The 12,599-nt window shown below is 43.7% G+C and overlaps 1 protein-coding gene across 1 annotated transcript in view; it reads right to left on the bottom strand.

The window, feature by feature from the left end:
* Positions 1-12,599, bottom strand: part of PARN (poly(A)-specific ribonuclease) — a 327,504-nt gene that overhangs the window by 134,627 nt on the left and 180,278 nt on the right. Inside the window, exon 21 of the mRNA XM_082262315.1 lies at positions 8,504-8,578. Within this exon, the coding sequence (XP_082118441.1) occupies positions 8,504-8,578 (75 nt within the window). The remainder of the gene's footprint in view (positions 1-8,503; positions 8,579-12,599) is intronic.

The following is a 12,599-nucleotide window of genomic DNA, read 5'->3' as shown; positions in this document are numbered from 1 at the left end:
TGAAAATGCTTAGGTTTGACCTCATTATATAGTTTAGGTAAATCTAAAAGAAAATTGTGCAAGACAAATTGTATAATGTATGGCCAGCCTAATACAAGTGCACATTTAAAAAACATTTTAGGCAACTTCATGCATATACACACACACACCTCCACAAAGCACAGGAACTAAGCCCTCAATATATCCTGTAAGAATGCATTGTGTGCATGTCAAATTGCTGTTTTATTGCCTGCATGTGGCCCTCTTACTGTGGAGCTCAGAGATTCAAGAAATAAAAAAAAATATATAAAAGTACTCCCAGCTGTTTCCCAGTTAATACGTTAAATTCTAGTAATTTTGCAACTAAATACTTCAGGAAATGTGTATTCTGACCCTTTCCCTGGGATAAAACCTCTACATGCCCAGCCTCAGCATCCCCTTGACAGTCTTTATGCCCATGAGCAGGATGAGCTGCTTGATCATGTGACTACCGATGGTCAGTGGTCACATGATAGGACTGTCCTATCAGCTCCCATACGAGTTACGCATGCAGCAACGGACCCTTTCACCAGACTGGACTTTTCTAGGCCTTAAAAATTGTAAACCCCAAGTGCCGGTTCACACTGAAGCGGCACGACTTCAGGGGCGACCTGTGAAGTCGCGTGCACCGCGACTTCAGCACAACTTGCGCGGATTTCATAAAATGAATGCCTATGCAATTCGCTCCAGGTCGCCCCGAAGTAGTACAGGAACCTTTTTCTAAGTCGGAGCAACTTGTGTCGCTCCTATTCAAAACCGTTCCTGTACCACACAATGGACCACGACGGTGCGTGACTTGTCAGGCTGACCAAGTCGCACTAGTGTGAACCGGCACTAATACTACTTCCAGGATTGCAGTTTTTCTAATGTTTTGCACTTTAAGTTACAAGTACTAATTTTCCAATGAATTTGACTGGTTAAAGAAAATATTTTGCCTGTCACTGTTGCTCTTCTCTCCTCACCACCTGCATTTACAACATATTCTGACATGTACTGAGCCCCCCACACTCAGTTTTCATTCATTTAATATGCCATACTAAGGAAGAGATGGGGGCATGACTGAGTGCACCAGCAGCTGCAAAGAGCCCGGTATTCAGAAGGAGAGGAGTGAGCAGAGTGACAGATGAGCTCACGAGTTTTCTGGTCATTGCTCACTATTCAGCCACATGGTGGGGAGAAAACATGTACGTGATTGTAAGGCTAAAGCAGAGAAAAGACATTTTCACCCCGCCAGGACCCTTTTCAGTTTCAAGACCATATAGAAGGAAATACAAATCCTTTAGCGGGTAAACCAGCTCCAATGTATGCATTTTATGTGTTCTGTAGAAACAAGAACCTAGAAAAGGGATAGCAGAAAGAAGACCAAGTGATCCATCAAGAGATTTATATATATATATATATATATATACACATATATATATATATATATATATATATATATATATATATATATATCTTAGTGTTATATGTTTTTTTTTTCTGTACGAGTATAGATCTAGGCTTGTCTCAATTATGTTTGTAACCACTTTTTGCTAACTCGCTACCTCTGCCTGAAGTTTATTCCAAACTACCCTTCCAGTAAAATACCACTTTAAGATTAGTTTTGAACTTTCCTCCAGTTTGAGGTCATATACCTATGCTCTTGATACTGGCTTCATATTTAAAATCCTGCCCTCTTAAACCTTATTCACTCCCTTGATGTATATAAAGGTTTCAATCATGTTTCCCCTTTTCCCTCCAGACTGTACATATTAAGTTCCCGAAGTCGCTCCTGAGGTTTCATCCTTCACCATTTTTGTTACCAGTCTCTGGACACCGTATTCTAAATGCGGTCCCACTGTATAGATCTATATAGGAGGAATCAGGACCTCTGTTGCCTTATGAGTTTATGTGCAATCTCCATCACAACTGCAGCTATTTGTATATTAATATTTTTAAATAGGTAACATGGTTTAGTGGTATAAAATAATGGGATTTTGACTTGCTGTTAAATCCTTTGATCTTCATTGACAGACACAGCTCCTGATCTTCATGACTATTGGGTTATACTGTCTCCTACAGGAGTAGGACACTAGGCAGAAAAATAATCTGGCTAAGTCTATGGGCAGTCCAAGGGGTATACTCCCAATCTGCAATGGCTACTCAGTTTGAGGGTACAAGCAGTATCAGAAGAATTACAGCTCCACAGGGGGTGGGTGCTGTGTCTGTCAATGAACATCAGAGAAATTAATTTTACGGTAAGTCAAAAATCCCATTTACAGTACTTTGTTAATGTGTGCACCAACGACCAGGTGACCGCCTTGCAAACCTGCATCACGGACGCCTGACGATGCAATGCCCAGAAGGAACCAAGTGCCTTAGTAGAGTGCCCCTTTAAAAGGGAAAGGAGGAACCTGACACCTGATGGAGTAGGTCTGAATAACCGCCTGTCTAAGCCATCTGGAAATGGCTGCAGAGGAAGCCAACAACCTTTCCATCCATGAGCACAAAGTCTGACTTCCTAAAAGACTCCATAGCTGCCAGGTACACCAATTGCCCGGACCACATCCAAGGCATGCAAGGCTATTTCCTTTGGATATTTTGGCCTGGGACACAGGGAAGGCAACACAAGGTCTTCATTCAAATTAAATGCAGAGACAACTTTTGGGAGGAACGACAGACAGGGACGAAGAACCACTATCTCTGGATCACCAAGTAAGGTGGACAGGATAACGCCAATATTTCCGACACCCTGGGCGCAGAGGTGATGGCCACCAAAAAAGCCACCTTTTGAGACAGCGTAAGCAAGGGAATCTTCCGGGATTCTCAAAGGGAGGCTTCTGGGAGGACCGAACGCACGAAATTGAGGTCCCAAGGTAGCACGGGAGACTGCACTGGAGGAACCCAACGTCGGACCCCCTGAAGAAAGGTAAGCACCAGGGAGCGTGTGGCAAAGGGTCGTTTGAAGCAGACTGCCAAAGCCGACACCTGGCCCTTGAGGTACTCAAGGCCAATTTCTGTTCAAACCCCCTGTTTAAGGAAGGTCAAGATGCAAGCCACCGAGAAGGAATGAGGATGAACCTCAAAAAACACCACGCAATGTACATCTTCCACGTATGATGGTAGATCTTCCTAGAAGTAAATTTTTTAGCTGTTAACAGTGTTGGAATCACCGACTCAGATAAACCTATCAATCAGCACCTGGCGCAACAGCCAAGCCGTCAAAGCAAGCGACTTAAGCAGGATGGAGGATAGGTCCTTGTGAAAGCAAATCCTCCCTGAGAGGAAACTTCCAAGGAACGTCGGCAACCAGCCGCACCTGATCGGCGTACCAATACTGGGCAGTCCGGAGCCACTAAGATGACCGGAATCCCTTCTGCCTCGATCTGCATAAAAGTCTTGGCAGAAGCTTGACAGGAGGGAAAGCGTAAATCAGACGAGACTGATCCCACAGGGTCACCAGCGCATCTGCCAGAGGATCCCGTGACCAAACGAAAAACCTGTGCACCTTTCTGTTGAGCCAAGACTGAAACAGATATACCTTGGGATGCCCCACTGGAGACAACTGATGAAACCCCTCAGGATTAAGAAACCCCTCTGGATGAAAAAACCCCTCCCCTTGGTCTAACGCCTGCCGACAGCGGTATTCCGCCTGCCAGTTTTCCACCCCGGGAATGTGTACGGCAGAGAGGGCTAGAACAAACTGTTCTGCTCACCTTAGAATTCCAACTAACTCCAGAGCTGCCAGGACACTTTGTGCCCCCTTGGTTATTGATATAAGCCACAGCCGTGGTATTGTCCAATTGAATGCGCACTGGACATCCCTGTAGACGATTCGTCCAATGGTCCAGGCACAGTCTGATTGCTCGCAGTTCCAAGGTATTGATCAATAGTCTGGACTCTTCCAGAGTCCAGATCCCCTGGCATCTGTGGTGACCACTGTCCAATACAAGGGGGAGGAAGGATTTGCCCAGCTGAAGCGCTGGAGATTGAACCCACCATATCAGGGAATCCATTCCCATCCCCTGGCTCAGCCGGATCCGATTGTCCAGAGACTGCGGAGTCTTGTCCCATTTGGCCAGAATCTCCCTTTGCAGGGACCTCATGAAACTGCAAACGGAACCACCTTGAAGGTAGACACCATAAGGCCCAGCACACGAATGCAAGTCTGGAGGGATGACCATTTGCGCGACAGCAGGAGACGAATTGCAGCCTGCAATTTCTGGAGTTTGTCCAGAGGAAGGAGTACTCTTGCTAAGGCAGAGTCCAGGGTCAGACCCAGATAGTCCAGCTTTGTGAACGGAACCAGAGCAGACTTCTGAAAACTCAGAATCCAGCCTAACTCCCATAGTTATAGTGATTTTCAGGTTTTCCACCAGAGAAGTAGGAGACTCCGCTCACAGAACGAGGTCGTCCAAGTAGCTCGGTACCACACCCCCTCGTTTGCTTAAATGCTAAAAAACTTTAGCGAAGACAAAAGGCGCAGAGGCAAGATCAAAGGGTAATTGCCACAAACCGATAATGCTCCTTTCCCACGGCTGGACTCCATCCTGAACTTCTGCACCCGCACAAAGCAATTCAGCACTATGAGGTCCAGGATTGAATGCACCTTGCCTTCTTTTCTGGGAACTGTAAACAGGTTTGAGGAAAAACCCTGAAAACATACTGAAGTCGGAACCAGGACAATCATCCTTTAAAGTAACAGGTCTCGTACGGCCCCAAACAGACCCTGCAAGCGGTCTGGGGACAGGTGCAAGTTTGAAGGAAAGAACCTTGCCGGGGAACAAGAGTGAACCTCGATCTTGTAGCCGGACTGAAACATTTTGTGGACCCACTTGTCTCGTACTAGGGAAGTTCACGGGTCCGAAAACCAACGTAGACGTCCCTCCACCCCCGATACGGGTGAAAGCGCACACCTTTACACATATGTAGCCTTGTTCGCTGGTCTGGAGAAGCCCGCTCTTGGCCTGCCAGGCTTGTTTGGATCCTCCAGAGGAGGCCCTGAAAGGCTCCAAGCCCTTGTCAGTCGACCCTTGGGGACAGTAAACTAATGAGCGAAGGAGGGCCTACGTCTATGGCAAGGTCCTTTGCCCTTAGTAGCCTGCGGAAGAAAAGAGCTCTCTGTGAGACCTTTAATGTTGTCTCATCCAGGGTAGTTCCAAACAGGCGATCCCCTAGAAAGGGGAGATCAGTCAAGGCTTTTTTAGAAGTGTGGTCCGCAGACCAGCATTTAAGCCAAAAGACACGCTGGAGGACCACTGCCGAAACAGAGTTGAGCCGCATCCAAAGAGGCACCACAGATAAACTGCAGCCCCTGGACCAGCTGTTTCACCAACCTAGCAAAGGCAGGAGCCTTTTTGCTAGCCCATCGCCCGAAAGCCACCTCCACCCGGGACACAAAGGACTCCAGGATTAGTTAGTGTATCAATGGATGTTTGGGAACCGCAACCTCAGAGAGGGGATCAGATGGGGAAAATGTGCTTCAAAGAGCCCATGAGTCACCAGGGGGACCCCACAAAAAGTCTAACACAATGCAAGGGGATAACCCCCAACCAGGCACCAGGCACAAAGCACCAAGCGATCCTCAGCAGAGAGGGAGAAAACCCCAGCAGACTCACCACCTAGCAGAAAGAGGCACCTGCAGCCACCAGGATAATTTGCACTCCATGCGCAGCGATCAGGAAGTGAAAAGATCCAGGAGCCAGCACCAGGGGGATGAGGCTCTCCAGACAGAACCTTTTCTCTATTGAAATTGGGGGGCTGTCGGCCAGGAGGAACACTACGATTTCGACCGTATTTTTTCGTCCCATATATTTCGAGTCATATGGGACCTCGCGAGACATTCAACTCAGAGGTTAAATTGCCAGGACCAGAGATCCCAGCAAGAAACTAGGTCCGGACTATAAAAAAAACTAAAAAAAAAAAAAAAAAAAAAAAAAAACTTAGTAACTATAGGTGAGAGAAAGTATACCCCCTGGGACTGCCCATAGGCATAGCCAGATTCTTTTTCTGCCTAGTGTCCTACTCCTGTAGGGGGCAGTATAACCCAATGATTAAGAAGATCAGGAGCTGTGTCAGTCAATGAACGAAAGAGAAATGTTTTTATTAGGTTAATATAGTTATATGTACACATCTCTGGGAACCAGATTGTCAGGCATTCGTTTGAGAACCTAATTGATTTACCAGTTTCTTATAAAGTGCAGAAATTTAAGTTTGGGCTAAACAGGTTAGGTGCCACAGAGCATGCCCTTTTATTTACCCGTCGTAAACTGATGCGTGAGAAAAGGAACATAACTTAGATGTTGTCCCCATCGCAGACTATACGGGACTGAATTAATTCTCTAGACGCTGGCCTTTTCAACATGGTTCTAGAACGAACACTATATCCTCTTAAAAAGACGCACTCTTTAGATATGCAGAGAATATGGGAATTTGTTCAGGAATAGACATTTGCCCAGGATATGACCTTGCATACGTAATGTCCCATTCAAGAGAAAGTTATGACCTGGCATAATAAATTAATTTTCTCCAAGAGGAGGTGCTAGTAAGCTATGCTAAATCTAGGAGTTGGGGAAATTGTCTAATCCGGATGAAGGAGAGGGGTAGAATAGTTTCCCAATCGGGATGGCCCCATGTAAAGAATGTAGGAATGGACCATGGGGTGAGTACCTGGATAGAGAACTGGCTCCAGGGGAGAGTCCAGAGGGTGGTGATAAATGGGCAGTACTCGGATTGAGCGGGTGTGGAAAGTGGGGTCCCCCAAGGTTCTATCCTGGGACCAATCCTGTAAGTTATTTATAAATGATCTAGAGGAGGGGATATCTAGTACAATCTCAGTATTTTTGTGGATGATACTAAACTAAGCATGCCAATATCTTCTATGCAGGATGTGGAAACCTTACAAGCGGACCTGAACAAAATAATGGGGTGGGAAACTACATGGCAGATGAGGTTTAATGTTGAAAAATGTGAAGTAATGCACTTGGGTGCCAGAAACACGAAAGCAAGCTACTCACTGGGGGGGAAAACCTCTGGGTGAGTCTAGATGATAAAGGACCTGGGAGTACTGGTGGACAACCGGCTTGGCAGTGGCATGCAATGCCAAGCCGCTGCAAGCAAAGCCAACAGAATACTGGCATGTATAAAAAAGAGAATTCACTCCAGAAATAAAGAGATTATTCTCCCACTCTACAAGACTCTGGTCCGGCCACATCTGGAGTATGCTGTCCAGTTCTGGGCACCGGTCCTCAGGAAGGATGTGCTGGAACTGGAGAGAGTCCAGAGAAGGGCAACAAAAATAATTAGGGGAATGGAGGGCATCAGCTATAAGGAAAGACTACAAGCACTGAACTTATTCTCTCTGGAGAAGAGGCTATTGAGGGGAGATATGGTATCAATGTACAAATACTGTACTGGTAATGACCCTTGCATAAGGAACAAACTTTTTAGAGAAAGGGAATATAATAAGACACGTGGCCACTCACTAAAACTAGAGGAGAAACTGTTTAACCTTAAAAAAGGTAAGGTGTTCTTCACTGTCAGCAGTAAGGATGTGGAATTCTCTTCCACAAGCAGTCGTATCAGCGGGGAGCATCGATAGTTTAAAAAACTATTAGATGGGCACCTTAAAGACCACAACATACAGGGGTATTCAATGTACGGTTAACAGCAAAACCCACATCATAGGATGAACTGAATGGATTGAGGTCTTTTTTTCAACCTCACAAACTATGTAACTATGCAAGTCTACGAGCGATAGGTCTATATTAGTTTAAAGTCAAGGGAGAGGGACAGAGGCAGAGACAGAGGGAGAAAACCCAATCCGTACAGGGCGCCCCCCCCCAGGGCGCGCCCCCCCATACTATCCCACTGGTAAATATCAGGACATCTAGCACTTATATGTATACATGCTTAACGTTTTGAGTATTATCCTCTATATTCCTTTATGTAATTCTTTTTTTAATAGATTGTTGTGTATTAGTTTAGACCTTCTTACCAATACATTTTTGTTGTTGTATTAAAGCCTTCACTCATGGTCAAAGAACATTTATTAATCCAAATCTTATCTGAGAGATTAAATCTCCAAATATAAAATATCCAAATATAACTTACTGATAATAACCCCCCCCCCCCCCCCACTGGTGTTCCCTCTAGTTATGCATCCTAGCATTTGATTAGCTTTTCCCCCTACCTGGTCACATGGTTTGCTCATTTTCAATCTGAAATAAGTACCCCCAAATCTTTTTCCTCTAGTGTTGGCAAGCACTGTACCCCCAATGATCGCTTTGCTAAAGCCATGATTTAGCAAGCTTATGATGCAAAAAACTGTCCATGCCAGCCTGGATCCGCTTGTTCCGAATGTTAAATAAATTTTTAGATCTACAGACACAAATTATTGCAAAGATATCATCTAAACACTTGGTCACAAATGCACAAAATAGAAACCCTAAAAATATTTTTCCTTTTAGTACATGTTCTAACAATGAGACAACACAGCATCTCTTACCTATTTGTACTTGATCTGGTTTGCTGAGAGAGACAAATGCTGATGTATCATCTATCCAGGACACTTGGATATTACCTGGAAGAAAAAAAAAAAAAAAAAAAAAAAAGAAGTTTCTCTTTTATCTCTCCATTTATAGATCGCTCTATCGCAACTTCACCATAAAATAGTGGACCTTATTCATTTCCAATTAAGACCAAAACAATCATAGAAAACCTGACCTGAAAAGGCAGACCCTAACAGTTCTGGATAGCAAACAAAATCAGGGTGTGTTCTAAATTGCACTCCTTCTCAAATTAGAGGGTAATCCAAAATAAAAAAACACATGGTACAAAGATAACAGCAAGGATCCCTACAATTTGGACATTAAAAGGCTCAATCTGAAGTCGAACTTTTTGAATTTAGCGAAATCTAATGCAGATCAGAAAAAATACAATTATATGCTGAAATTTTAAGCTATGATTAAAGCAGAATGTCACCCAAGAGGGAATGTCACCCTCCCCCCCCCCCACCACCTTTTGCTCTCATATTTCCAATGTCTTTTTAGAGGGGGGTACTGGATTTTGACACAGCAATCTGACCGTAAGTTCGACACCTTCAACTCCGCTCCGCCTCTTGGATAGGATACAGGTCCCAGGAGACTGCAGAACCATTCACGGGGCGCAGCGTAGCTCGGGCAGCCAGCTGTGTAGCTGCAAGTTGTCACAGTTGGCTTCCCAGTGTCAAGTTGCCAGCATCTGGACCCAAAGACCAGCAAAGAGCCGGGTGAGAACATAGCTGGATCCTGGGACAGGCAAGTACTTTTTTTTTTTTTAAAGCTGGCATCTATAGCTGCGGCTTTTACATTTATTTACAGGGTAAAGATACTCTTTAAAGTTTGTGAACCTTGTAAAACTTTCTAACCAGTTTAAAATGTTAAAGGCAATACATTTTTGTGTATGCATACATCTCCATTATAAAGATTTTTATTTTTTATTATAAAATGAACACAACCACTGTTCTCAGCTGCATGAGGCCGGTTTCATGCAGGCTTCAGTTTATATAGGAGAAGTGTGAACAGCAAGCTTTTACAAAGTTCTCAGCAAGCTTTGCTGAAGCTTGTTAAAAGTACCATTCAGCTCCAGTTTGGAAAGGTTTACCACGGGAATGCAGATTGCCACTTTAAAACAAGCTTTCAACACTTGTGGAAACTTGCTAGCAGCTTGTTTAAAGCAACAAATAGCACTCCCATTAAATGTATATACATTTCCAAAGTGGAGCAGAAGGGTGCTTTATTGCCTTTGAGAAAGCAGCTTGAAGCTTGCCATTCACACTGCTCTTATAGAAGTTGAGCACCTTTCCGCTGGCTGCCGCTGCTGTCAATCAAAGGCAGTGATGAGGGAGCAGGGGGGGGGGGGGCAGGACTGAGTCCCACTATGTTAATGGATGCAGACAGCGAGGCTATGAAGGGGGCACGTACAAGTCCCACCATAAGATGTGGAGCCAGGAGCGCTGCCAGGGACCTAAGGGGAGCTTCGGGGCCGCTCTGTATAATTCCATTCAACAGAACTGGAAAGTATTCAGATTGTTTTTTTTAACGATAAACGACCACGCTTACAATTTACAGTCACTATAAGAAATGTTCATGGCATATGTGCAAATTGCGATTGCAACCAAGGATATTTATCCATAGCTTCCATTGGGACCAACATCGGAAAAAAAAGTTAATTCTGTATTTACCTATAGATAGAAAATATGACAGAAAGTATGGCAAAAATAGCATTTTTTTTGGTTTATGGATATAATTTTTTACTGCTATCTGGAGTTCAGTTAGAGATCTACCTTCACTGCCTTTCCTGCTGACAAAGTTTTACCAGGTAGGGTAGAGTAGGGAAGGCTAGAACCCATCAGGTTATTTTTTCCCCTCTTTCTATACCCCTGTTGCAAATTTTCCCACACTCTGGTTAGAACCTTGTAAGAAGAGCAGGAAGACACTGTAAATCCCTAAACCCTAAAGTTAGCCCAATTTTTCCTGTATAATGTGGGGGATGATGTTAAGCCAAGAATGGTGATCTTGATTTTAAGCAAAAAAAAATTGGGATTCTCATTTTATCCAGAATTGTGCAGCAAATTTTTTTCTGGTTGACATACAAGTGCATCTCATAAAACTACAATAACAAAAAAGTTAAAATGTCAAAAATTCATGTCAAAAAGGGAAACTCACTTTATATTGATGCATTACACAGTGATATTTCAAGCGTTTCTCTTTTAATCAAGGATTATGGCTTAAAGCTAGTGAAAGTCCAAAATTCACTATCTCCGAAAATTTGAATACTACATAAGACTCTGTGGTTTAGGTCAGGAGAGTTTGCTGGCCAAGCAAGCATGGTGATACCATAATAAAAAACAAATATTGGCACTTTTGGCAGTGTGGGCAGGTGCCAAGTCCTGATGGAAATTGAAATCAGAATCTCTACAGCTGGTCAGCAGTGGGAAGCATGAAGTGCTCTAGAATTTCCTGGTAGAGGGCTGCGCTGACTTTGGACTTGATGAAAAACACAATGGACCAACACCAGCAGATGACATGGCTCCCCAAATCACGGACTGTAGGACCTTGATTTCCAAATGTAAAATTTTCCAGAGTCTGGAGGAAATGTGGAGAGGCACAGAATCTAAGTTGCAGGACGTCCAGTGTGAAGTTTACACAGTTAGTGATGATTTGGGGGCCATATCTACTGGTGTTGGTCCACTGTGTTTTATCAAGTCCAAAGCCAGCGCATGGACTTTGCTTTACGCACTGGTCATAGAAACATAGAATGTGTCGGCAGATAAGAACCATTTGGCCCATCTAGTCTGCCCAATATATCTGAATCCTATGAATAGTCCCTGGCCCCACCTTATATGAAGGATAGCCTTATGCCTATCCCATGCATGCTTAAACTCCTTCACTGTATTTGCAGCTACCACTTCTGCAGGAAGGTTATTCCATGCATCCACTATTCTCTCAGTAAAGTAATACTTCCTCATATTACTTTTAAAACTTTGCCCCTCTAATTTAAAAAACTGTGTCCTCTTGTGGTAGTTTCTTCTTTTAAATATGCTCTCCTTTACCGAGTTGATTCCCTTTATGTATTTAAAAAGTTTCTATCATATCCCCTCTGTCTCTTCTTTCTTCCAAGCTATACATGTCAAGGTCCTTTAACCTTTCCTGGTAAGTTTTTTTCCTGCAATCCATGTACTAGTTTAGTAGCTCTTCTCTGAACTCTAGAGTATCTATATCCTTCTGGAGATATGGCCTCCAGTACCGCGCACAATACTCCAAGTGAGGTCTCACCAGTGTTCTGTACAGCGGCATAAGCACTTCTCTCTTTCTACTGCTTATACCTCTCCCTATACATCCAAGCATTCTGCTGGCATTTCGTGCTGCTCTATTACATTGTCTTCCCACCTTTAAGTCTTTTGAAATAATTACTCCTAAATCCCTTTCCTCAGATACTGAGGTCAGGTCTGTGTCAAATATTCTATATTCTGCCCTTGGGTTTTTACGCCCCAGGTGCATTATCTTGCACTTATCCACATTAAATTTCAGTTGCCAGAGTTCTGACCATTTAGTTTTCCTAAATCCTTTTCCATTTGGCGTTTCCCTCCAGGAACATCAACCCTGTTACATATCTTTGTGTCATCAGCAAAAGACAAACCTTACCATCGAGGCCTTTTGCAATATCACTTATGAAGATATTAAACAAAATTGGTCCCAGTAGAGATCCCTGAGGTACCCCACTGGTAACATGACCTTGATCTGAATGTTCTCCATTGACTACAACCCTCTGTTGTCTGTCACTCAGCCACTGCCTAATCCACTCAACAATATGGGAGTCTATGCTCAATGACTGCAGTTTATTGAGAAGTCTTCTATGTGGGACAGTGTCAAAAGCCTTACTAAAATCTAGATATGCAATGTCTACTGCACCTCCACCGTCTATTATTTTAGTCACCCAGTCAAAAAAATCTATAAGATTTGTTTGACATGATCTCCCTGAAGTAAACCCATGTTTTTCATCTTGCAATCCATGGGATTTAAGATGTTCCACAATCCTATCCTTTAATAGGGTTTCCATTA

Source organism: Pelophylax lessonae (genome assembly GCF_965119305.1).
Source record: "Pelophylax lessonae genome assembly, chromosome: 6".
Lineage (NCBI taxonomy): Eukaryota > Metazoa > Chordata > Amphibia > Anura > Ranidae > Pelophylax > Pelophylax lessonae.
Note: the sequence above shows the minus strand (reverse complement) of the source record. Positions and strands in the feature narration are given on the sequence as shown.